At 40.8% G+C, this 26,501-nt stretch overlaps 4 protein-coding genes across 4 annotated transcripts; all 4 read left to right on the top strand.

Moving 5' to 3' along the window:
• The first annotated feature begins 357 nt into the window (after window positions 1-357).
• LOC109856511 (cysteine dioxygenase type 1) lies at window positions 358-6,029 on the top strand. Its single transcript, XM_020431860.1, has 5 exons — window positions 358-898; window positions 4,597-4,738; window positions 4,830-4,935; window positions 5,128-5,297; window positions 5,628-6,029. The coding sequence occupies exons 1-5, from the start codon at window positions 651-653 to the stop codon at window positions 5,661-5,663; spliced, it is 702 nt and encodes a 233-aa protein (XP_020287449.1). The 5' UTR covers window positions 358-650; the 3' UTR covers window positions 5,664-6,029.
• Window positions 6,030-6,186: 157 nt separating this feature from the next.
• On the top strand, window positions 6,187-7,021 carry LOC109856510 (succinate dehydrogenase assembly factor 3, mitochondrial). The gene is made up of 2 exons (XM_020431859.1): window positions 6,187-6,546; window positions 6,712-7,021. The coding sequence occupies exons 1-2, from the start codon at window positions 6,367-6,369 to the stop codon at window positions 6,892-6,894; spliced, it is 363 nt and encodes a 120-aa protein (XP_020287448.1). The 5' UTR covers window positions 6,187-6,366; the 3' UTR covers window positions 6,895-7,021.
• Window positions 7,022-7,523: 502 nt separating this feature from the next.
• Window positions 7,524-9,830, top strand: LOC109856500 (nucleoside diphosphate-linked moiety X motif 19-like). Its single transcript, XM_020431839.1, has 5 exons — window positions 7,524-7,830; window positions 8,478-8,808; window positions 8,879-9,111; window positions 9,198-9,350; window positions 9,447-9,830. Exons 1-5 carry the CDS (start codon window positions 7,747-7,749, stop codon window positions 9,711-9,713), a joined length of 1,068 nt encoding a protein of 355 aa, XP_020287428.1. The 5' UTR covers window positions 7,524-7,746; the 3' UTR covers window positions 9,714-9,830.
• Window positions 9,831-10,262: 432 nt separating this feature from the next.
• LOC109856489 (calsyntenin-1) lies at window positions 10,263-26,055 on the top strand. The gene is made up of 4 exons (XM_020431818.1): window positions 10,263-10,736; window positions 15,351-15,630; window positions 18,616-19,427; window positions 20,437-26,055. The coding sequence occupies exons 1-4, from the start codon at window positions 10,610-10,612 to the stop codon at window positions 22,092-22,094; spliced, it is 2,877 nt and encodes a 958-aa protein (XP_020287407.1). The 5' UTR covers window positions 10,263-10,609; the 3' UTR covers window positions 22,095-26,055.
• Window positions 26,056-26,501: the final 446 nt, after the last annotated feature.

Raw genomic sequence — 26,501 nt, 5'->3', positions numbered from 1 at the left:
TTTAATGTAATTCTAAAACTATATTATTAAATATAATAAAATCACATGATTTTATCTTTTTTAACTGAAAATTAATAAAATCATGTTATAGATATGCACAATGTGAAAAAGACAATCTGTAAAGAAATCTATAATTTTTCATATATGGAAAACTTATAGATTTAGCGCATATATATAATCTTTCTAAATACTTTAGAAAGAGGATATCCTAAAATAAAAATAAAAAAAAATAAAAATAAAAAAAATAGATAAGACTCCTCATCATCGTAGCGGGGACAGTGGTGTGATGAAGTGGGGAACGCAACAATGTATTGGGGCTCCTGCCGGCGACATATAAGTTGCAGTATCCGAGTATTTGTATTAGACCGATGGTACAAGAGCGTGTGGCACACGGAGTTAATACGTTCTCGCAGTTAAACACCACGCGTGCCGAGCGGCACATCTAAGAGTAAATCTCTTTCTTCCCTTCGCTTTCGAATTCGCAACGACTTTGGTGAAACGAGTCGAAGTGCTTTATTTTACACTTTTACGTTCTCTCGGTGCTGAATATTGTGATCGTTATCACGTATTTCTGGAAACCGGAGAAAAACTTTTTCGCGTACAGTTCGAGTAAAACCGCCCGAGAGTGTTGATATCGCGTTGAGCGAAAAATGGAGATTTGTAACGGGGAGGCTCGATTGTTCGACGTACCTTGCGGAAAATCGGAGTGTCTGGTCTCTGAGAACGCGCAGAAACTTGCGCGACCGGAGAAAGTTTCCACCCTCCAGGAACTTATAGATGCGCTGCACGAGGCTTTCCAGACAGATTACGTGAATATCGATCATGTTCAGGAGCTGATGATGAGCTACAGGAGCAATCCCGTGGAGTGGAAGAAGTTTGCCAAGTTTGATAGATATAGGTATTGACGTTAATATTTATTTACTTATATATTCAATGTTTAACAAGACGTATATATGTAGTTTTATTGATACATGAAATAGTTTTACTTCTTGTTGAATTATTATGTTATGGCAAATATATTACGTACATATCTTTAATTTATCGCTTTTCTTTCTTCTTGATTTTATACTGTTATGAAATACTTGTTCTAGAATTATGGATCTAATGTTTTCAGTTTTGTGTTGTTTCATTTCTATTTATTCTCTCCATTTCATCTTGATTTTCGTTTTCTGTATTTAACTAGTTAATTAAATAACAATTATAACTGTTCAATAACTATAACTATTTTACGATTATTTTATTATTATATATATTACTTAGAAAATATAATCATATCAGAATGTATGAAAAACTTTCCAAAAAACAAATTCGAAACTAAATTTTTATTATTTTTTGTCGTATTTTTAAATCGCGATCACAAAAAAAAAGTCACAAAAAAAGGTTTGCATACGTGATTAAAAGTAGCACACGGTAAATCCACAAAATAATTTGCTATAAAATTCACTATATTTTTTTCAAGTGTTTAGTTGAGCATTGAAGTATCGTAATCGCAGTATTATGAACAAAATCAGCGCGCAACGTAATGGTCAATTTTCTGTAATATTCGGCGGCGGGGATAGGATCAACGATGCAGGCCGACATGTAATTAAATGACGAGAGCAAATATTTTCCCCAATCACTGTATTCGTCGAATGTAAATAGAACGCATACACATACCGCGCCATGCGGAATTGCGAAATAAAATTAACACGACGAAGTTCAGAATGGGTTATCGCATCGAGCTCGTTCTCTCGCGTCCGTACCGTCGCGTCGTATCGTCCAGTGCTTTCCGTAGAACGTGGAAAGAATTTACTAACCTTGTTCCGAAGTGACCCGTAACACCACTAACGTTTCTCCACGACGTTACAAGTGAATTGCTCGTCATTTGCGACGACGAGAGAGAAAGAGAGAGAGAGAGTGCCAAAGCGAAAAAATACGTCAGAGACGCCCCCGGTGAATTGGGTCATCGCTTGCATTCACTCTCCCGATCTCGTGATCGAGGCAAATAACGCAATACGACTTATAGATAACGTAGTATTACTTTACGAGAAAAAAAAACCTATCTTGTTTAAAGAAACGTGCTGAGTACAAAAAATATCAAAAAACAAGCATGAAAATGGAAAGTTTCCAAAGCAAACAAGTGTTTAGAGCGCTTGCAATTTTGCAACTAATGAATAATCTCATTCAACGTAATAGATTTTACAAATGCGCGCTGCTTAAATCCAGATCGAAGGAGAATTTCCGTACATATGTTCTCCAGTCTCTCTATGTTGACAAGCGCGCACACACATCTCTCCTCGAAACAAGATTTAGTACGCGCGATCCGGGGATTTCTTTGCGCGATAAGAACGAACGTTCTAGGGTTCATCGACGATGCGATACCGCCTCGAAAATATTGCAACCAGCTGCAACGATCGCTACTGAGTTCCGTGGTATATATGTGTACAAGGGTGGAGATTTACATGTTTTACCAAAGGAGATCATTAGCGTCTCTGTAATCGTTAAACGTTCGAGAAATATCTTTGCTAACGTGAGACTTAAAAATTTCGAATAATTGTTTTATCTAATATTTAATAATAAATTAGTACTAGTTACATCACGAATATATGCCGGTTTATCACGTTTATTGTCACAGAGGCGGCAAGTAGCTTAGCGCATCGCTAATTGACGGCCGTTCCATAGCTACCTACACCGATACCCTGGCGGCGGATTCTTGATTAGGCAAGCAACCGCAAATGGGGGAATGAAAATGAGTTTGTACGAGTTCGTGAGATAACGAGCACCTTGGACACGGACGGAATTGCACGGTGTGCGAGAGATATCCACGTGACTCGGGAAAGTACGGAAACTACTACGTTTACCGGTTTTGTCTGTCAATACGAAGTGGAACGTGTAATACCGCGCGAATATTCCGTCCACTGAAAAAGCAGCTTTTCGTGAAAAAATAAATCTGTTTTTCTTTTTTTTTTTTTCCAACGTGTAACACATAAAGCGCACGTACAGTCACGTTATATTTTCATGAAATTATCGTTTTCACGAATAAATATCCCGTTTTTTTTTTTTTTTTTAAATCGCGCCGTTATTAAAATACTTAAAAATGTGCGATACATACACGTATGTCTAAATCCCGCTATTTAAAGCGACAACGATATGTACGCACGCACAAAGGCAATCGACCGGTGAACAGTTAGTTATATACACACCTTTCGTGCATACGTTCCCCTTTTCCGTGTGTTCACAGTCCTTTCTGGATACGATCTAGAACGTTTCTGCTTACATTTGAATATTTGCGAAAAAAATGAGCAAAAACATATACATATTGTATAATATTTGCGCAAAACATCAAATATCGAACTTGAAAATTATGCCCGCCGAGATGCGCGGGAATTACAGATCGCCAAATCACAAATCGTCGGAGCACGTACACATTCACTCAATTTGTGTATAATATTCACAGATACGTACGTACATATCTGATGAATAACATTCTGCATTTTGATGATTCCATTATTAACAAATATCTCCAATACATATCAAAATATCGTAATTTATTATTTAACAATATCCTCTATTAACCGTGTGTGTGTCTGTGTGTGCATAATCCAGTTTAAAAATTTAATTCAAAATTAAATAACTTCATTCGAAAAGAAACAAGTTCTTTTTTCTTGCAGAATTGTAATTGCGTTCGGTGAGCCAAATTCGTAACTTGTTTTACACTAATTATAACAGTTATACTAAAAAAAAAAAAACATCTCGTTAATTTTATCTCGTTTTAATGAAAGTTCAGTTTAAATTGTAATCAATAGTTTTTTTAGACACGAACAATGTTAAATGGACCGAAAGTGATACGTAACCCCGATTCTTTCGCTCTCAATTTAATGAACGTATTGCATTTCAATTGCGAACAATTTTGGTGAAATTTATCATTCATATCTAACCAGACTAGTTTTCGATTTCAAGTTACACACACGTAGCCCGCATACGTACAAACAATCAGATTTAATGTTGGTATACATAACATGTAAACCTGATAGAAGATTTCATAATGTTCGCATCTGCTAAATCCGCTAGAGATTACTAATTAGCAACAGCTAATTTCACGGAAATATTATTATTGATCGAGCATTACTAGATTTACTGCCGCCGTGTTTCCGATATTTGCACATCTATACATGAAAATTTATAATTTGTGTTTACATTTAGAACTTACTTATTAAACGTATGGGTTTACGTTTATAGTATTATAATATGTTCTGCAATTTTGAATCCAGCAAAAGAACGATAGTAAAGTCACTTTGTGTTTTATTTCTTAAAAAATTCGAAAAAAAACTGTACCGAGAATGTATTTGCAAAAATATTAGAATATTTAATTATTGCAAAAATATTAGAATATTTAATTATTGCAAGGATAAACTTAATTATAATTTTGTTATTAAAAATAAATTTAAAACACAAAAGTGACGTAGTACTACCGGAATAAAACTTTATTGAAATACACGAGGTCTAGAAAATTCAATAAAGAATGTAATGTGACTAGTCAGAGAAATAATAGACAAAGAAATACCTTGAAAGGAAAACTGCCAGGTGTAAACGTGTGTGACTCTCTTCCTTGTGCAGATATACAAGGAATCTGGTTGACGAAGGAAATGGCAGGTTCAATCTCATGGTGTTGTGCTGGGGAGAAGGTCACGGATCAGCCATACACGATCATGCCAACGCGCACTGCGTGATGAAAGTTCTCCAAGGAAACCTGTGCGAGGTAAGTAATTTTTTTCCAAACTATTTGAAAGTCTAATAATGTAATGCATATTGCAATATAAAATCGGGATATTAAAATACGCTGCTTTTAGACGAGATACGCTTGGCCTGAAAAGTCTGAAATGGAAAATGGTATGCAAGAGCTCAAAGAACTTGGGAGGAACACGCTCGATACGAACGAAATTTGTTACATCAACGGTACGAATCTTAAAAAATTAAAGCTAATCACACTCTTGTAACCAAATAAATAAATCCCGTAATAATCGCGGCAAAAATTTCTTTAAAAAAATATATATTTTTATAAATGGTATTAATCACGGATGAGATGCGATATTTTTTTCTATACAATTTCTTTCTGAGAAACGATATCTTTTCACATTTTCGTTCAAGACTCGCTGGGTCTACATCGCGTGGAAAATCCGAGCTCGATGAATCCCGCGGTATCTCTTCATCTATATTCACCACCGTTCTCGACGTGTTCGGTCTTCAACAAGCAAACTGGACAAAAATCCACGTGTCGGGTCACATTCTGGTCCAAGTACGGAAATAAAAGAAACAGGGTAAGGAACGCGGGAAAGTAGTTTATTTAATTCAAAAATTCTATTTTCCTACGTGATTTTTTATCTGCGTAAAATGTGATGTAATCTGGTTTTATATTCTAGTAAAATGTGATGTAATTTGATAATAATAATAATACGTATAATATGTATAATTTAATAATATATATAATACATATAATATGTATAATTTAATAATAATACAAGTAACTTTAATTTAATAATAATTCAATAACAGATATGTTTAAAATAAGGTTTACAAAATCATGTGTGTGTACACATCAGTTTCGTCACATCTCATTTGTAACTCATGTTTGTTTATATATTGTGTAGGAAATTCAAGACGCTAGATCTCCAGAAGATAACTAGTTTTAGCAAGAAAGCAGGAGCGCCAGTAGTAACGTGCCAATTAAGGATCATTCTAAGTAAGGAGAGAAACGTTTCGTGTTCATTTGGGATTGAAACTGACGGGTGTATTTTGTGTATAAATTAAGATATATATATATAAACGTACAGAATGTGTTACGCGATCTGTCGGGAATTTTGTTTCGTGCGAATGTGTATATTGTGTTAAGTACTTAAATCTATATATACGTGTGTACAGATTGGATAGTTTTTAGAATTGGATTTGTTTTAAAGTGCATGATACATTTATGTGCATTTCTCACACACTTTTATAAGTCATGTAAGTTGTTAAACCATCAAATAAAAAAAAAAACCAAATTTATGAACGTGCTTGAATTGTTTGGTTTATTGAGCACGTATTATGATAAATATGTAATAAATTTTCTTTGTTAAATGTTTTTATATGTTTATACAAGCCGCTTTAATTATTATGTATTATTATCCGCTTTATTTTTGTTTTATATTGAATTATTATTTACCGTTGTAATTTAAATCACGCTAATTTTTTCCAAAAAATAAATTATTAATTCACTTAATCATTGTTCACATGCCAAATTAAGCGATTTTGTTACAAATTACATCGCCAGAACTTCGTAATGATATTTGCGGGAAATAAATGTGATACGCATATATCTGTATGCGCGAACTTGTGTGAGTTGCACACGTCATGGCCGCCTCTCGAACACACGTGCAGCGTGTTAGAATACTGTACAAAACAATTTTGAGGTTACACCGCGGTTTGCCGATCGAAATTCAACCCTTGGGCAACGATTATGCCCGCGACGAGTTCCGTAGACACAAGAAATGTTTGGAGAGCGAGGCGATTATTTTTCTTCACGAGTGGACCGTGAGTACATACAAAGTTGACAACACGTCAATTATCCGAGCGAGCACTCGACGAGGTTTGAAGGTTATGTTCGACCTCGCCGTCGATAGAGCCGTTCGCTCTACGAAATTCGCTCGCGACCGACGGAATGCAATGTTGTGTATAAATTTTCTCTCTAATATATAGAATTACGCGATTTCTCTCGCCAAGCAACTCGGGTTGAAAGGTCCTCACACGGGAAAACCGCTGGGCAAACATTTCAAGGAGGAGGATCTCGAAAAGTTGCGGGACGAACAAGTGTGTCAGTTGTACGAATTAATGATCGCGGCGACAGGAAAAACGAAGGACAACATAAAGGAGAAAACGTAGTTTAACGTGTGTTGCGTGTTTAGACAAATTTTATTAAAATTACGCTCGATGTTATCTGACTAAAAAATTGTACTTAACTGTGAATCTATACTGTTATAATGTACAAATAAACGTGTGAATAATTTAATTTGTATGTCAGTTGATAATTATTTTCTCAGCGTGTAAAATTGGAACAAATCGTCTGATTATCATGATGAACACTTATGTGACGAGCAAAACTATGTATAAAGTATTTTTATTATTGCGTGAGATTCCTGCACGCAAAATTTCGCGGAATCCAATGTGTAGAAACCAATAAAAGCAAAAAAAAAACAATTTTATATAAAATTACATAATCGATCAGAATGTAATGATAGACACAGCACTGAGGTTAGACTGATAAGTATCAAGATTCAAACATAATCAACAGAAAACAACTAGCGTCAACACTATGACCACGTTTGGGAACACTACTTGTGTACAGTAGGGAGCACTATATTGTACGGCTCCAGGGGAAATATTTTTCGGGAATTTCTTCTTTGGATGCTCTATACTATCGCGCGCCGTTCTTCTTCGGTCTCCGCCAACGGTCCGAGATCGAAGGAGAAGAGCGCGCAGTAATAGGAGCAGTTAAAGAAGAAATTTCCGAGAAATACTTCCCCTGGAGCCGCACGATATGGTGACTCCCTACTGTACGCACAAGCGTCATCATTCCATCTTTGTTTTATATTTAATGAGCAATAAAGAAAATTTATAGACACAAATGACGTTTCCGAACGCAGTCTGTCAAGATTGTATGTAATTCTGTGCTCTTGTAAAAGAGTACGTGAGAGAGTTGATTGATATACATGTAAAATCATTGCGCACACAAAAATGAAACCCTGGCGAGAAGCAGCGAGTCTGATACTAGCAGCGAGCAACGCACAAAAGTACAATCACACAGCATCGCTAACAATCGTAAGTAGCGTTTGTAACCAACCACAATATCGATCGATACCTTTCTCAGTCTACTACTCCGACAATAAGTATGACGAAAAGAAGGATTTCGCGTGTATTTTATATCTTGATAACAGATAATTTTTATCAATAACAAACGCTAGTTACAGAAACGCGATTCTTTTCTTTTTATATAATATGTAAAATAAATGTTGTATTTCACACACAATGCTGCGATCTATGCCTCTGCAAAGTCATTCGTCATTTTTTGTTACATAACCACGTGACATACGACCAACTTCAAATTTTGTTTCGTCGTACTAATTATTATCGATCGGTACGGGTTCAAGGTCGAATCGCTTTCATTTAAAGCGATTTTTGGCGATCGTATGGTACATATACCAAAGTGTACTAAACTATAATTTGAAGTCACTCGAACTATCGCCAAAAATCGCCTTTAATGACGTCAATATAATCGAACAGCCGTATCTTATTGTGTAAATCCTTCGTTTATTGCTACGTCAAGTTTTTGCAAAGCGCATCAGAATCTACTTATACACGCATAAGTCACAACATGTTATTGAAAAAATATATTTATTGACAAATATATCACCTGTTTTTTATGGTGGATTTGTTTAAAAAAAAAAAAACAATTTATATACTTTCAGCACAACTATAATCTGCTATGTCTAAAACGTCATCAAAACTCGAGTTTTTACGCGGGTACATACGTTTTCCCGGGCGGTGCCATAGATCCCAGCGACGCTGACTTGAAATGGCGCGAGCTCTTCGCCAATTTTGGTTTCGACGACAATAGTTTTGCATCTCTGAGACCGAAGATCGTGACACCGATTTTTCAACCGAGGCCGAACGAATTACCGAGGGAAATCTCGTTGCGCATCACGGCGATTCGCGAAACTTTTGAAGAATGTGGAGTGTTAATGTGTAGACACAAGAGAGACGCTGCGGCGTCTTCCAATTGGATTAAAGAGATGTCAGGTGAGAGAAAAAAATTATGCACGTCGATTCAATTTGTCATAGACATTTTTTTACGTACTTAAATTTTTAGTTCCCAAGAGTGAATTAGAATTGTGGCGAAACAAAGTCCACAACGACGCCAAGGAGTTTATCACTCTCTGCGAAAAGTTCAAGTGCTATCCGGACTTGTGGGCGTTGCATGAATGGGGCAACTGGATTACACCTACGATATTTAAAAAACGCTTTGACACTATCTTTTACCTAGCTTGCATGCCGTATATGCCGCATGCTGAGTACCAAGCCAGCGAGCTGCAAGATCTAAAAGTAAGACATTTAAAAGTGATCTCTGATGATAAGTACATGTATGTATTTTTCATTTATAAAGAATTAATTTCTGGAAACAAACGCAGTGGGAAAACCCGGAGAATATTATGTCTTCGAAGGATTTTGCATTGCCGCCGCCACAACACTATGAAATTACAAGATTAACTAACTTTAAGGACATAGATGGTCTGTTAGAGTTTGCAATGAAATGTGAAAAAGGCGTGCAGTTATATTTACCGGTATATAAAACTGAATGATGTATAAACTGACATATATAGATTGAAGATAAGAAAATATTTAATAATATCTCACGGCAATACAAATTAATTTTTTAGGTGCACATACATCTAAAGGACGGTATGGTGTCCGTTCTGCCTGGAGATACCTTTTATCCCAAAGAAGTTAACTTATCACACAACCAGATAATCAATAAATCTGATATTACAATGGATGAATTTCGAGAGGCGACGCCAATAAAGCATAGATTTGAATATGATAAAGAGGTAGCTAAGATAATTAAAGTTTTTTTTGAACATAATAAAGAAAATGAGGCAGAATTCAAGTTTGTTTACGGAGAAGAGTCGTGTAAAAATAAGCTGTAATATAAATAGCGTTTTGTCTCGTTATACGGGTCTTTTTTAACGTAACGCGTAACTTGATAAAATATTTAAAAGTTTTATATCAAAGAGATTTATATATTTTTTATACTCAACGTTTTTATCCATGTGTGATATAAATAAAGAGTATTTAGTTTTCTCAATAAATAAATGAATTTTTACCATGTGTGAATTTTTTAAGCAATACTTTATGCATATACATAGTTTGTTTTTTAAATCCACGCGCGTCGCGCATAAACGATTTAAAAATGGCGGCTGCTCCGGCCGAGAGTTTAACTGTAAATGAGATTTAAAGTTACCACTTTCCGTTCCACGTCGCGCTTGTTAAAATTTGTCGCCTATAAGAATCGGTCAAGTAATTCTAGAAAAATCCGTGGCAATGCGTTTGATATTCGATCCAGAGACTGCGCAGAGCGCGAACGAAACGTCGTTTTATTTCCGTGTTCGGGAAAAACCGTGCGAACGGGGTTTAAGGTGGCAGTCAGCGCCGCTCCGGGGCATCGCGACGAGAAACGGCACTGGCGTCTCTCTCTCGGCAAATCGATATTCCGCTCAAATATTGACTCCGCGATTGTGTGTGCGGTGTGTGAACGAGCGAGAGCGCGCACGACAGAAGTCCGTCCCACCGTGCAGTTAGGCAGCGATGCTCCTTTAAAAAGCGTTAGTGTTCTCCGAGAGTGCGCGCGCGAGTGAGATACCGCCGCTGGAGAGACTCGCGAGAGTGTGATAAACGCAAAGGACGCGTAGTAAAGGTGCGTAAGTCACGCCGCGCGGATAGTCAGATTACGATACGTTTCGTGACGACGACGCCGACGACGAAAACGACAACGAGAAGGAGAACGACGGCGACGGGCGACGGGAGGATTCGCTGTCGAGGAAATATGCTACCGCGAGCGACAACGATGCTCTGCGGCTTGCTGGGCTTGCTGTGTGTCGGACTCACCCACGCGAGCATCGGGTCGCCTTTCGAGTCGACACCGTCGAGCTCCTTCGGCAACGATCATGGAGGTGAGTCGCGGTGTGACTCGCCGTCCCTTTCTCTCGTTTCTTTTCCTCGCGTCAACGTGCCCTACATTCATTCTCCTGGCTTACCTGAACGTAAGCGCGACGCGGAGAGCGCGTTAACACGCACCGCATCGCATATGCGCGTCCGCCGACGGTTCTCTTCGGGGACGACGACGTCGTGGCGCCGCGGCGGTTTCGCAGGTGCAACGGACGGATCGCACCTGCGGCCCGCCGAAACTGTTATGGCGATTTTCGTTTCTTCATCGTGCGTGCGTGATGGGCTCTCTTTATCTTTCTCTTTTTTTTCTCTCTTTTTTTCGCTCTCTCTCTCTCTCTCTCGCTCTCTCGCTCTCTCGCTCTCTAGTAGATACGTCTCTCGTTGTATTTCGCGTTGTCGCGCGACAACGACAACGACGACGAGTTAAGCGTTGCACTGCGCCCACCCGGTCGATATGCTGCCGTCGCGTGAAAACGGGCGAGAAAAGAAAGACGGCTATTAACCCTCCGCTTGTTGGGTGATTTCTTTTTTGTTCCTCTTTCGCTCACGGGTCTCGAAAATACGAGAAATCGGCCACGAGAGATCACGGGAGAAGAGTCACGGGGAGAGAGAAAGAAATCTGTCGGGGGGAATCTACCGCACTCCCGGGTCGAGACCGCATTCGGTTTTGTTGATATCGAGTCCCCTGACAGGTTTTACATAGCCGACGCGTGACGTAATAAAAAAGGTGTCGTGGACGACGGACAAATTCGGAGCGGAGTCCTTGACATCTTTCGGGTCTTCCGCATTTCCATCGAAATCAATTCGTTCTTTTAAGTCTTGTGTGCACAGTGGACGAGCAACAAAATGTGAAACATGTTATTTGCAAAATTACTTTTACTCTGTGAGGAATCAATTGACCGGCATATTGTTAATTTTGATGTTTGCATTTACATTCTTCATAATTTGTGTATAGATGTAGTAACGCAATATATTTTTGAAATATGTGTCCTAAATGGTTAATTAATTGTTTTGCGCAGTGTTGCGCGCAAACATGTTCATTAAAATCTAAAAATTTCTCACACTTGTTTCTTGTTAATGTAAAACAAAATTCACCGAACGCCGAAAATAGCTGAGTTATGCAAAACTCCGGCGAAATTTATTCGCGCGTTTGCGCGAGCGAACGACACGGCGATAAAATTTTCGAAATGCTGATGCGTCTCGATGCGACACACCGAGGTTTCGCTCGCCATTGGGAGAAATACGCGGCACTCTCCGCCTTGTTTTTTTTTTTTTTTTTCTTTTATCTTCCTTCGCTCGTCTGTGTAACGTAGTTCTCTTTTCGCGTCGCATCTGGCAGAGAGGTCGGCTCTGCGGGGTTTTTCTGCAGTCTCGGGAGACTCGCACCTGATATAAACAAAAAGATGGATGACGTTAATACGTGCGATGATAGACCAAACAGAGTGCGCGTTGATAAACGAACGGAATAATATCCAGATGAAGAATCACCGCATCGATCGTTTTATATTACACGCGGACATCACGGCTTTGTATTACAGTACGTGACAATGCACTTTGCGCGATATATATACGTTTCGTCGGTTAACAATTTAGATCTTTTATATTCCCGTTTGCTTTCGATCAAAACGTTCGCGTTACGTTATTGAGAAAGATGTGTACAGAATTATCGTTGCGCTTTTAAAAATAATACTTTGAATTTTTTACATCACCGTACACGCGTGCACGATGATATTTAAGAAGCCTTACGCGGTTTTATCTGCTTAATTAAATGCACTTTTCGCGCAAAGAGGGAGAGAGAGAGAAAGAGGGTCCCCTCAGTCAATTATCCGGGGCTCGATTACGATCGTTCACCGAATGACGGTGTTAGTCATGCTCTCGTCGGAATAACAAACTAACGTGTGAATCACATTCGGGAGGAAACCGGGGTAAAATTAGACTGATTTCGGGCAAGGGCTGACGAAAGTGAAGTGATGTGAATCTAATATTCTCGGCGCGTCCCATCGCCGAGAGAAGAGAGGAGGATATCGTGTTACCGCGTTAAAAATATTTGGATGCCTCGGCGTAGGGCCGAGTTAATTACCCCGGAAAATTTTTTTTCTCTCTCTCTTTGACTAAGATTAGAAGGACCGCTTCCCGTCATCGACGATATACACACAGCGATATTGTGTTTCATAATATTTCCGAGCTTTTTCCCCCAAAAACTAGCGATATATATATACATATATATATATATATGTATATATATACATCTTCTCTCTCTTTATTGCTCATCCCGCGGTTGCATGTCGCGATAATTGAATGCATTTCAGGCAACGTCAGCTCCGATATTCCGGTACGATAACGCCGTATACGTCAAAGTATATTTCGCACAGTTAATTAACGATTGCGACGGTAATTATCGGATGCTGAAATTAGATGTCTCCGCCGATCGAACTGAATAATTCTAATGAGACGACCAAGTTTGAAGAAGACCCGCGCGAGTGGTTTAATTAAAACGGTGCCATTTGTAATAAGCTTTTTTTCAAATTCAGTAATATCTTACATTATTATTATTATTATTATTATTAGTATAATAAAAAATTAAATTTTGACGTGTTAAGAAAGGGAGATGTATCTTGTAATGTTTTTCTTGCAAATTGTTTCGTACGGGCGAATAATAAATCGATTGCATTCTTAGAAACTTCACTTTTAAGTAGTGTTATTTGTGATGTTGCTGAGACACGAAAATTATCCTTATATATTGACTATACAAATACTTGCGCGGTATACAAACGTATTAGCGGGATATAATCATAAGAAGTCGCAAATATACATATGTAAGTGATTATATTTTATAGGCGGCAGCAAAATGTCAGCTTTGACGTCTCTTGTGATGATAATTGCGAGATAATCGAAAACCATATTATGCATACGTTTCATAATTGACTCCCACTTCACGATCAAAAGCGGCCGCTCATAAATAATTACTCGTTGTTCATTTAAAATATGCTCGCATTAACATCCGAATTATATAGTCGCGAAAATATGGAAATCTGGTGCTAGCGAAATAAATTCACCGGTTTAGAACGGGAAGCAAATTGTTGCAAATCAAATTTTCACACACTGCCCAATTTTCGCTTCAAGAATCTCCGTGGAATTCCTTTTGTATGAAGTATATCAAATCCGACGTGTAACAATTTTTGAAACAAATCTTTCTCGAAAAAAGTGAATTATATTACTCGAAAAATATTATAGTATTTTTTAATATTCACAATTCGCTCTAATAATTTAACGTTTAAAACTAAAATTTCGTTTTAAAATGAGGAAGTGAACGGTTGAAAAAAACCTTGTAATCTCGCGAATAAAATCTCAAAATTATACTGGTCGGTCTAATTAGCTAAGTTTTTGTTCCATTTTTACTTATTTATAAAACTAGTACTCGGAAAAAACTTTTCTCTCTCTCTCTCTCTCTCACTCTCTGAGTTTTCCGAACTTGTGTACATTTTTGTTCAAAATCAACTTCTCTCGTTCGCAGAAGCTCTTATATACATATATGGTCCTGGGGAAGTTCTAGGTCACAGTGTTGTGTCAAGAAGCTTACATGAAGGAAACACGGATATTAGTTGTTGACTACTAGCTCAAACTGCCAGCGTCAGTAATTAACAGCATAATTATGAGCCACCGTTACAGATGCAAACGAGAACACAAACGTTTTTCTCTCTCCTCCATATCCCTACGCTACAGTTGTTTAACGCTTTTCTCATTATCCGTATGTTGAAGAAAGTTGACAACGAGTTAACGAGCTGCTGCCCCTTTTGTTTCACTTAACCCATTTTCACCGAAACTTCAAATTCTTCCCCTCCTCGCTGCTGAAAACCGCGCGCCGAATATTGCTCGCGCCGCTTAATTAAAAAGTTCTCTTGTGTTACACATGCGATGGTAGATTTCGCCGACTTTTATTTGCGCGCCGACACATGTTAAACGAAATTTTCCGCAACCAACGTTAAATTGATCAATTAATTTTTAACGCCTCGTTAAAAATGGGAGCACAAAATCTGAAATCCACACCGCTCGAGAAAAGCACACGAATTTACATAACGACATAAACACAGCGCGCAGAAGCGTCTCCGCCAATGAAACTCATAGCATGAATTTCATTGCAGAGCTCTCGGCATGAACGTAACGCATTGCGCGCTTCGAGGGTTTTATTGACCGGAATATGATATGCTTATGCCCATAACGCTTATGTAGATTCGTGCGCGAATTGGCTTCAATACCGATTTCGATCTCTCCTCTTCGCCCCCGTGCGTTTTAAAACCGAGGGACGAGTAGATTCACCGTGGACGCGCTATTCGTCTCTCGAGATAAAGTTGGCGAAATCGGAGCATCCATCTTCGTTGGAAAAAAAAAAAAAAACAAAAACAAAACAAAACGAAGTGAAAAACTAACTGTAAGCTCCCGCGAGAAACGTGAGGAGCTTTGGTTGCCGTCAGACTTCGTCGTAGAAATGGCGAAACTGAAAACTGAGCTCGCGCGCGCGCGCGGTCTTTTTCTTCCACTTCCGCACGTCTCCACGTAAAACAGGAAGACGTCGGCTCTCGCAGAGGTGTTGATTAGTCATATCACGTATATGTTCGCAGCGCCACGACTGGATTTGGAGAGCCTCGAGAGCGGATATCATGGCCTGGTCAAGGAGAACGAAACTCTGGTCGAGGTCACACCGCAGATCCGCGCCCTGGGAACGAAAGTTTGCTCCTTCCGCATCGCAAACAAGCATCACGGCGAGGCGCCGTTCGAAATCGTTCTGAAGGAAAAGGGGATGGCCGAGCTGCGAGCGTTCCGAGTCTTGAATTGCGAGAAACGCCGTAATTACAAGTTCGACATCGCCGCGGTCGGTTGCAACGGGGCGCAATCCGAGAAGTAAGTTCTCGCGTTCGCCCCTCTCTTCACTTCTTCTTACGTATATTAATTCATTGGATCATCAACATCCTCTGTCGTCACCTTCATGCGACAGACAGTCGCGTGAATTTTTATTACGTGTTTCCCATTTGCCGCGTAATGCAGGAAGCGCGTTTATTCGGAGAAACTCTCCGAGATAAGGATAAACTTAACGAAAGTAGAGCGGAATGGACACGATACGGGAAGAGAACTATACCTAAGTTTATAATTGCGAGAGTCAAGTCCCGGTTCACACAGCACGCGACTGCTTTAGTAAGTAAAAAAGTTCCGTATCGTATGATGCCCTCGGCACTCAGATAAGCTAGCTAAAAATTTACACTTGCACCTCGTCGCGCCTCTCTTCATACAGAGCGCACGGTTATCTTTTTTTTTTTTTTTACTGCGTACTTAGATAACTGGAAGGAAACTTCTGCTGAAAAAGGTGTTGAGATAACAGGCGCTGCCGAGACGGCGACGGATTCATTTACATTTCTCGAAGGATTTAAATATTTCATTTCACCGTGTCTGTGTCTGTTACGGCGTTACTTTATGTTTGATTATACACATTTCTAATTATATATTTAATACTGTGATGACACACAGTATAACGTTTGTTAATTTCGGAAAAACCGCTAACGAGCGACAAGACACTCGTATGAATTACATCACTGAATTACATCGAAAACGCGTCGTCTTTATCCTGTGTTTATCTGCAGTTAAAGTCGTAATAAGTCATCTCTAAATGTGGGTCATCGGATCGCGCGTCGCGCCAGTACAATACCAATTTTTCTGGCTCGCGTTGGCGCATCGCGCGCACGCTACTGTTCGCGCGCGACGTGTATTGACTAAATGAGGAAATAACTTCCGGCATCGAGCGTACAAATTTTCTCATTACCAGACTGCGCGATTTCACGCCCGTCTCTCTAGAAGCGATAACTACCGCCGCCTATTCCCTCGCGTCCGTTCGCTCTCAATCTTCGGTTCCCGATAAATGTGCATTCTTTAGAAAAAAAAAGCACTATCGCAATGATAAGATTTAATAAGATATAAATCGAAGAAAAGGAAATTTTTCTTCGTAAGAAATTTTAACGTAAAGAAGAGAGAATAAAATTGAAAGCGTCAAAAAAAAAAAAAAAAAAAAAAACGGATAAATTCTGGTTTAGAGAAAATGATGAAAATTTTTATGTAGAGAGACGTATAAAAATATATTATATTTTATGTCTTTTAATAATTTAGATTATATAATAATTATATAATAATTTGCATTACACGAGGACAAATACAAGTTTAATTTACAAATGGAATCGTGGAACATAAAGTGGAATGTTAATTTTGCGTGTCAGGAACATAATGTCGGTACCATTAGATAACGGACACAATAAATTTTTCGTTATCCTGGACAAAATTAGGATAAGCCAATTGGAGAGATAATTTATACTGTGAAAATCTAGTATAGTAGATACGACGTTCGCCTGTTTTCAAACTCGTCTCTCGGAATTTCTTTCTCTCTCTTCTCTCTCTCTCTCTCTCTCTCTCTCTGTCTCTCACCTCGCCGAATCGCCGCCAACGAATGGCAGATCAATAGTGAAACATCCTCGTATATACGTGCGGCACGATGTGCTTTGATATAAAAGATTTCACGGTGAATTTTTCATATGATAGAAGTCACGTAACAACGAAATTTTACTTACTTAATACGATGGCCGGCAGTGGAATTACAGCGGCGATATCGATCGGCCGACGTATCGCGTGGCTGAGCACCGTAGTCTCGCCGATAATGCACGTCGTAATTTCTAATTAGGATATTCATACACAAGCCCAGTGTATTATCGCGCCATTACCGCGGAAGAGAGAGCCGATCGCGACTCTCGAGTATATTTACCGCTGTACAACACTGCACGACGATGCAGTGTTCGCCGGATTTTCAACGCGCGTCGCATCGTTTGATTTCGCCGTGTCTAATATTTCAAACGCGAATAGATTCCGCGCGTGTGTAACTCGAACTGGCCGGTTGTTTCAACGCCTGTTTTCGGCAACGAAACAATTCCGAGTCGAAATTCAATCGTTTGCGCCCGATACGTATACGGTCTCTGCGGTATTGCTTTATTGACTTTTCCGTTATACGCCACATATTAAATTTCCCGCTCCAGAACGGACGCTGTCATATAAATGTTTTACATTAAGTATATCGACAGTATTTGCTCGATCGTGATTCTTTTTTAGATTTCGTCTTCAACAGGCGTGCGCGGAATAATGCATACGCGTGTTATGTCAACTGTTAAAATGTTTCTTGTATCAGCACGTGTGCGCCAACAACGCTTTGTACGTTATATAGACACGGGAGATAGAGAGAGAGAAAGAGAGAGTGACTGCGGTGTGTGCAAATTCCCATTACTTACAAAAATCGTTTAGATTCATTACGGAGATAATATATCTATGAGCAGCAAAAAGCAGCTAATTATTCCATTTGACGTGGAAGTTATTAAAGCAAGCTTTATAACTGGAAATAAGCTCGTTTAAATCCATTGCGGATTGAGCGCAAATCCTCGGCTGTAATTCGTCCTGAAAATAGTCAAAATAATCTTCTTGATGGCTGCAAATATAAATCCTTTAAATCCGTGATGGTCCGACGACGCGTTTAAATATATATATATATATGTATGTATATATTTACAACGCTTCGATTTTAAACTTCTCTTTACGGCTTATCAAAAATAAACAGATTCGCGTATTTTTAGCAAATCCAACAAAATAAGGACAGTATTAATTGCGAGTGCACGTAAATGGAGAAACACGCAGGAATCCGGAGAATCCGACATTCTCTAAGTCTTGTCACGCGGCGCGCATATCTACATATCTCTCTCTCTCTCTGTCTCTCTCTCTCACACACACATCGCCCCGAGAAGAGAAATAGTGAGAGACCTTGATGTGCACATGTGTGTATGCATACTTCAATTTCAATTCCAGCGCCACGGTTCATATTACTGTGGTTGACGTCAACGAGTACGCGCCGCAGTTCCTGCAACCGGCCTACGTCAGCACCGTGGACGAGGGTCGCCTTTACGAGGAGGTGGTGCGCGTCGAGGCGTCCGACCGGGACTGCACGCCGAAATTTGGCGACGTGTGCAAATACGAGATTCTCACTGCCGATCAGCCATTCATCATCGACAATGAGGGTGCGATTCGCAATACCGAGCCGCTTGACTACGAGCGATCGCACAACTACATCCTCAGCGTGGTCGCCTATGACTGCGGCATGAAGCAATCCGCGCCGGCGATGGTGACGGTCAAGGTGAACCGCGTGTGCGCCCCCGGTTGGCGAGGCATTCCCGAGAGGGTCGACTACGCCGCTGGAGTTGGGGCGCAACCTCTTCTTCCGTCGGCGAGACTTGATCTTTGCGACGCGCCCTGCATCTTGCGCAACGTGCGCGCCACCTTGACTCTGGCGACCGACCACATCGGCAAAGGTTGCGACCGCGACACTTACGGGGTTCGCAGTCAGCGAAAGTTGTGCGGCGCTTCGCGAGATAGCGTGGATCTGCTGCCTACACCTGGACCTACGACCTCCTGGACGGCGTCCTTATCGAGGGACGAAGGTAGAGAAGCGGATGAGATTTTCGAGTTCGACGGAGTGGATTCGGCCGCTATCGTGCCGAACGATGTACTCGAACACAGTTTAGCGCAGAAGTTTACCATCGGCGTCTGGGTGAAACACCGACCGCGTCCGCGACAAGATCCGCATATCAAAGAGCACATCCTGTGCGCTGCCGACGATCACAGTAAGTTTTTATGTACAATTCAAGTTTATTAGTTTGGCGACTGTAGAAAATGTTTTTTTATTTTTTTTATTTTTTGTTTGTTTTGTAAATAATGAAACAACGTAGAGAGTTTGAAGAAGAAAGATATAATTATTTCTTTGAGTGAGATAGAATCATATTTTTACGTATTATTTATTACTTTCTTTTTATGTTTTATATGATCTACAAGAAAACTTTTCAGGAAAGATTGTCTGAATAATTCCGTTGAAAAGTCATAAATTTTGCGATTACTTTTGTCAATGTGACCAAACCAGCACGGAAATCATGAAAACTAACTAACTCTATTCAAGTCAACTACGTTATTCTTGACGTTTACCACTCTGTTGCAATTATCCTAATTGGTTTTATACGGCAAGAAAACGGAGGAGAGAGGGCTAAAACTTTGTAATTGCCATTTCCCTTTATATCTTGAAAAGATAATAATCATTTTAGACAAGCTGATAAGCGCTCGTACTGATATCAAACGACGTTCGCCGACTGTGTGTTGTTAGCGGAATACATTATCGCGCCGAGAGTGCGAGCGTTCGAGCGTTAAAATATACACGTTCACTTCACGGAAACGCCGGGGTATTATAGTGAAGTTTCGAACAAAGCGGCTTAATCCTTGCGCAGAATGAATTTTGGCAAGAAATCAGGTCGCGCGCGCGGCTTATATAGGTCGTCGCTCGCATTCGCTCGCCTCTCGCGCGAAGAGTTAAACTCAAATATCCGACCTATCCAGCCGCTCGGAAATACAAATCTTTCTAAATACCGAACCGGTCTCCAACGAGCAACGTGTAATCCTCCGTTATAAACGTTCTCTTTCTATCTCTCTCTCGTCCTTTCGTGTGTCCCATCCTTTCTGTCGCCTTTCATGAAATTTTATCCTCCTCGCGCTTTAACGCCCATCGCGCGCGCGTCTCTCTACACTTTATTACGCGCGGGCGATGTCGCGAAAGGTGCAACTAACGTCGCGCCGTTTCAATTACAGAGATGAATAGGCACCATTACGCCCTGTTCATAAGGAACTGCAGATTGATTTTGCTGTTGCGACGCGACTTCTCCGAGGGCGATCCCAATATCTTCCGCGCTGCCGAGTGGCGTTGGAAGATCGGCCAGGTGTGCGACGACAAGTGGCATCATTACGCGATCCAGGTGGATTTCCCACGCGTCGGCCTGTACATCGACGGTGAAGAATGGCGCGCCGATGAGAAAAATCCCGAAGTCATTGACGACTGGCCTCTACATCCTGCCAAAGGCGTCAACACTACTCTCGTAGTGGGCGCTTGCTGGCAGGGATCCGAAAACAAGACCAAACATCACTTCCGCGGCTATCTCGCCGGTTTATCCGTCCTGGTCGGTCGTAACGAGAAACCGGAAGTGCTCTCGTGTCTGCGACGTTGCCAAGAAGGCATCCACGTGCCGCCGATGGACCTATTGCAACCGGGTACTCAATTGTTGACCAACTCCGACTTAACGGAAGTGCGCATCGACGGCGACAATCGTACGAACGTCGAGACTCTGCTACGTCGCATCGGCTATTCGAATTCTCGGCGTTTCCCAACACCTGGTCGTCGTAATTTCCGTCTCGACACGACGATTGTCTGCGAGGGCAGCGAGGACACACCTCTTCCGATACCGACCGTGCAATCTTACGTCACTGTATTGCCTCCTCCTCGACCAGGTATTACTGTTAACGGTACTGGCTATGTAGCCAGAGAATACGCAGATTTCCGGCTGGGAGTTCGCGTGTTCCCGGACGCGCGCGTCACCGCAGGATCGGCTGCCCGACTGGACGCCTGCGCCGTCAGCGTTTATCCGAGCCTCAATCCCGATCATGAGAGTCTTGGATTACCTGGTGACGCTTTGCTCTCATTCCACGACATCGCCGCCCGCGTCGACCGCGACGGTGTCGTTCTCTCGGGTGCGGATTCGCCTTACAATTACCAGCAACTCATTCGTCTCATCATGTACACGAACCGTAAACCGGCTTATTATCTTGATCGTGTCTTCAAGCTCACTTGTTCCGAGCTGAGCGGACGTTTCGCCAGCAACGAGTACGTGCAAACGTTGGCCGTTATTCATCCCAAAGAAAAGACGACCGTTCTGCCTCATACAACGCCCGGGGAACCACCCATTGCCAAGATCGTCGAGCCGGCACCGGGTCACGCGCAGCTCTCGCCGCATCACGCCGATCTGATGGAGGAATACGCAACGGCCGCGCTTCGTGAAGGCAGCAGAACCGTCGGCGGCGCTAGCGGCAGCCACGCCGTGACCATTGTCGCCGCAGCCTGTATCGGCTTCCTGCTGCTGATGGCAGTGGTAGGCGCCGCACGAGTTCGTGGAGCGGCCAAGCGACGACGATCCGCCGGCGACGAACTCGCCGCCGAAACGGAGATGGCTTGGGACGACTCGGCTCTTGCCATCACCGTAAACCCAATGGACAGGTTGACGGAGCACGATCAGCACCACCAGAGCCAACGGGACGAAGATGTAGACGACTCCGGCAGCTCCGACTCCGAGGACGGTTCGTTCCGGGACGATGACCTCGACAGCTCCGACTGTGAAAACGACTGCGAACTCAGCAACGGCCGACACCGCCGTCACAACTCGCCGCACGATTTGGAGTGGGATCATCGTGACGTTTAAATCACACTACCTATATTCACACTGAGCATTCACACATCCCCCTTTCTTCGCGTGGCATTGAGAGGAGTACTGGTCGCGTGCCGCTTCTTTTCGCAAAATCGTACATCCGAATACGCTTGAACGTGTTTCGGAAGTATTTCCGCTAAGAAGATTCTTCACGCGAAACGGTTCGCGCTATTGGCAGATTTCACTTCGCGAGAATAAAAAATATCGGATAATTATCTATCGGATAAAATTTCTCGTGTTGAACGCGTTTTGTTCGATATTTCTCGAAGGTTTGTTCCTCGTGCATCAGATATCACGACGCGTCGTTAAAAAATTAGGATATTTACTACTACACTTTTGAATTTTCAGAATCTAGAATAGAAAAAAAAAAAAAAAAAAAAAAGATTTAACGTTCTAAGCTGCTCCGCATACCGCTCGATCGATTCTCTCTAAAAACGATTCTTAATCCCTATAATTGCATACGCGAGAGCGTTATCGTCTATTATATCCGTCCCCTTCTTCAAACAGACGTCGTCGGTGTAATTAAAAATAAAAAAAACGGCATTCAGTTGGTACTCGTCTTAAGCGCCAGGTTAAAAAAGAAAAAAAAAATATCTGTAAGAGTGCGGGACGCTTTATCGAATAGTTAAAACTCTTTCTACCTACGAAAAACACACGTCGCTGATGTTTGGTAGAATCGGAGATACACGCAAGAGATACTTAAGCTCCGCCGAGAATATTCTTTTTCGATGGGGATATTTAACGGCAGTTAATTAATTTATATTCTTGACTCATCATTGGTAGAGCAGTATAGTAGGACAAGGGGACTTTTTTTTATACTCCTATATCTTTCCTCCTTTTTACTCTATCCTACGGATTATTGCTATTTTATTATTATACTCGTACTAACGCTACGACTATATCCAGCTACTTTTACCGATAGTTGTTTTCGTTATTTTATTATTATTATTATTATTATTAGTAATAAAATAGACAGGACGGCCCGGTAGCGTAGTTTTTAATGAAGAAACAGCGCTGAGCCGACTCTATATTCTTCCTCATTCTCTAAACTCTTTTACATAAGGCCCGCATACATTTGATCTCATGAATGTAATTTGCAATAATTGTGTCTTTCGTATTTTGATCAAAAAAAAAGCGCTCGCTCGCGCGATACGCGAGATACGCGAGGTAAAAAAAACGTGAACACGGCGGCAGAACGCGCTTGGTAAGAATATGAAGTCAAAACCACTCGCTTCGGTGTAAAGCACACGCGAAACGGGCTGAGCCTGGGCCATAAAACGATACTTGCCCGAGAGTTTCCAGTTTTACTTTTTAAGTTTAAATACATACGTTACATACGCCTTCTCGATCGGTTTTTGCACAATGTTCCTTCCTGATTGATCTGCAAGAAGATTAAAGAAAAAAAAAGAAAAAAAGAAGAAAAAAACACACAGTAGTAAGGACTTGCCACGCATCCTATGATAGCGCTTCAACGTTAAAGTAATCGGCATAGCATCATATCCGTATATGTGTGTGCGCGCGCGCGCATGCGAAAAGCGGCCGCCTTTAGAAGAGGCGTACCGACCGTACAGAGAGAAAAGTGTCTTTTTTAACGAACACTTCGAAGGAAACCAAATATTTGACAAGAGTCTACGCGCGAGCCGGTTTGCTTCATATGTTACGTAATTTTTGTCTGATATAAATATTCATGTCTAATTAATTGCAAAATTATTTGACACGTGAAGAATCGCGGCTTGACACGTGAATTTCTCTTTCGCGCGGTTTTTTTCGAAAATTAAAAAAAAAAAAAATTTGTAATTTTCCTACAAGTGTTCAACGACTAACGGTGGGTATCGTAAAACGCTGTTTATGTGCGCGCGACACGCACGTGTTCTATACATACACACACATATATATATGCAAGCGTCCATTCATTATTCTGTGGTGAGAGTCTCGTCTCGAGGAGATGATTATTCTAAAGTAATGCGCAGCGGCTGGAGGAGCCATCGAGCATGCTTCTCTCGTTTATTTTCCCAACACGCAAGACGCGTCATATTGTGCAATTGCTCTTTTCACAGAGAAAACTGATTTTTACGTGCCTTTTAAGCAGCAGTAGTACACACGTGTTGAATTCTCTGCTCGTATGTATATTTTAATAGCAAATCTCTCTCATACCGCGTTTTTTCGTCAGTCGTCCCGTCGACGTCGACGGGCACTGCTCTGTGTATTGTTATATCAAAGAACTTTTTGCAATAACGCATGAAAACCACGGCGATTTTCCGATTGAATTTTCACGCGCGTGCGAGGCACCAACAGAGCCTTTTCTATCGTGTAAACTTGTTTACATTCGCCGCGCGCTTTTTCAGTTCCCACGTCCGACACGCGCCATTGCGAAAAGTTCCGATTGTATTTTAGACGTTTATCGTAAAACGGGCTGTTTAGGAGTTAAGAATTGGACGCGTTCAACGGACGCCGTCGTGCTCCCGCCGGATGACGTTTCCGCGCGGAACGCGCGTCGTCGTCGTCGTCCGGCGGACCTGTCACGAGTCGCGACACACAATGCCTGTCGATGGTCTTTCGCGTCGGAAAACGCGTCACACACGTGCAATGATCCCATCGCAAGGTACATTAACTCTCTCTCGCACTCTCTCTCTCTTTCGTCGCCGAAATGGTGACACGACGACTGCGCATTCGATATCGCATATATACTCGCCGCGAAGTAATGAACGGATCCCACCTCCCGTGTGTGTGTGTGTGTATGTGTGTGTGTATATGTCTGTGTGTTTGTCTGTGTCCTGCGTATAAATCTAGAATTATACCGAATCGTTCGGCGGAGGCACCTAGTACCGAAGAGAACTCGTGTACGGATATATCTATATTCAAAGTATAGGGAACTATAATGAACAATTTATTTTTCCAACGAGCATATCATATCATTTTTATAAGGGGTTCGTCGACAAAAAAAGAAAAAAAAAGAGAGAAAAGAAACGTTTTTTGGAAAACACGTTTTTTCGTCAACGAGCGATTCCGCGACGGCAAAATTCCGCGGTCGCGAAACGTACGCCACTTTGCCATATACAAAATGCAGTTTGTTTCTCGATTCCCGAAGAGTGTAGCAAGTTTCTTTTTCTTCTCATATACCTATATATATAACTCTCTCCGTTCCGCGACGGGGAGGTTCGACACGTAACGATACACCCTCTCTTACGCATTTCTCCGACTCGCGCGCGATACATAAAATATATATATATATATATGTGTATATATATATATATATATATACACACTTCGATATCGAGGATTTGGGTTATTCCAAAGCGGAGGTCGATGACTATAAGAATAATAAAAAGAAAAAAAAGACAGAGAGAGACGTGTATAATCGTTTATCTGTTCCTGATAACACCAGAGATTGCATATACACTTATACATATATTACATATATACGTAAAAAAAAAACAAAATATACCGGTGTGTACGCTTGCTTTTGTACTGTTTTTTCTTTTCTTTCTAGAGTTTTTCTAACGTGACGTTTATTACATTGTGCAACGCGAATATCTTATCGTAATGTAATCTCGTATTTTATAAAGATCGCAAACGTCACTATATTATTGAAATAAAAAAATCAACCGAGATATATATTTCGACAAGTGAATTTGGAAATTTTTTCGCGGAAATAATCGAGCGAAGTCAAGAAAAGGATCTGGCCTTTTAACAAGTGTGTCTAAATTAGCTTACGTAAATGTATGTACACACGCGCGTTTGTATGCTTAAATTATGAAGTATGAGAGAGTTCGTAAGTTCACGGTGGTGGATTATACAATGGGTTTATAGGAGGGATGAAATTTCTATTTCGTTTGATCGTCAAATTCATCGTGATATCCACCCACTTCGAAGCGGGTGTATCACGATGTTGACGCAACAAAGTCAGAAGGAAGCGTGCAAAAAAAAAAAAAAAAAAAACAATCGGAGCGGAAAAGATATCTCCGCGGCAAGCAAGTTTGCTCGATAACCACCATACATGCGGGGGCATCTCTTGTATTTACGCAATAAGTGTTTTGCCGGCTTCACCGTCTCTTTTATTATACTCGAAAAATCTTTTCTACCGAAAGACTTCTCTTTTGTTTGAATATTCTGAAAGAAATATGTTTTGTTTTGTCACACGCGGCGGAAAGTGATATTTTATAAAATCGACACACAATGAATTTTTCAATTCAATTGAACTGATAATAGTATTTTATTTACATTTGATATTACTTAAATGATTTAACGTTGATAATGAGCAATATGTAACACGATAATATATTTCTCTTTTATATATTGATACGCCAGAGTTATCTAGACTAAGAAAAAAGTTGTTTTAAATCAAGTACATTTATTTCCTTGAATGAGAGAAAAATATTGCTCTTGCTTTTGTTGGGAGTA

The sequence above is a fragment of the Pseudomyrmex gracilis genome, unplaced genomic scaffold (genome assembly GCF_002006095.1).
Source record: "Pseudomyrmex gracilis isolate BER0280 unplaced genomic scaffold, ASM200609v1 scaffold_120, whole genome shotgun sequence".
NCBI lineage: Eukaryota > Metazoa > Arthropoda > Insecta > Hymenoptera > Formicidae > Pseudomyrmex > Pseudomyrmex gracilis.
Note: the sequence above shows the minus strand (reverse complement) of the source record. Positions and strands in the feature narration are given on the sequence as shown.

What these genes read in the sequence shown, in the direction of transcription:
- LOC109856511 (XM_020431860.1), top strand. Translation starts at nt 651, where the DNA reads ATGGAGATTTGTAACGGGGAGGCTCGATTGTTCGACGTACCTTGCGGA. An exon ending in TCCAAGGAAACCTGTGCGAG is followed by an intron (nt 4,739 to 4,829) that starts GTAAGTAATTTT and finishes CGCTGCTTTTAG; the next exon opens with ACGAGATACGCTTGGCCTGA. An exon ending in CGAAATTTGTTACATCAACG is followed by an intron (nt 4,936 to 5,127) that starts GTACGAATCTTA and finishes TTTTCGTTCAAG; the next exon opens with ACTCGCTGGGTCTACATCGC.
- LOC109856510 (XM_020431859.1), top strand. Translation starts at nt 6,367, where the DNA reads ATGGCCGCCTCTCGAACACACGTGCAGCGTGTTAGAATACTGTACAAA. An exon ending in TTTTTCTTCACGAGTGGACC is followed by an intron (nt 6,547 to 6,711) that starts GTGAGTACATAC and finishes TCTAATATATAG; the next exon opens with AATTACGCGATTTCTCTCGC.
- LOC109856500 (XM_020431839.1), top strand. Translation starts at nt 7,747, where the DNA reads ATGAAACCCTGGCGAGAAGCAGCGAGTCTGATACTAGCAGCGAGCAAC. An exon ending in TTGGATTAAAGAGATGTCAG is followed by an intron (nt 8,809 to 8,878) that starts GTGAGAGAAAAA and finishes TTAAATTTTTAG; the next exon opens with TTCCCAAGAGTGAATTAGAA. An exon ending in GCGTGCAGTTATATTTACCG is followed by an intron (nt 9,351 to 9,446) that starts GTATATAAAACT and finishes TTAATTTTTTAG; the next exon opens with GTGCACATACATCTAAAGGA.
- LOC109856489 (XM_020431818.1), top strand. Translation starts at nt 10,610, where the DNA reads ATGCTACCGCGAGCGACAACGATGCTCTGCGGCTTGCTGGGCTTGCTG. An exon ending in CTTCGGCAACGATCATGGAG is followed by an intron (nt 10,737 to 15,350) that starts GTGAGTCGCGGT and finishes ATATGTTCGCAG; the next exon opens with CGCCACGACTGGATTTGGAG. An exon ending in GTGCGCTGCCGACGATCACA is followed by an intron (nt 19,428 to 20,436) that starts GTAAGTTTTTAT and finishes TTTCAATTACAG; the next exon opens with AGATGAATAGGCACCATTAC.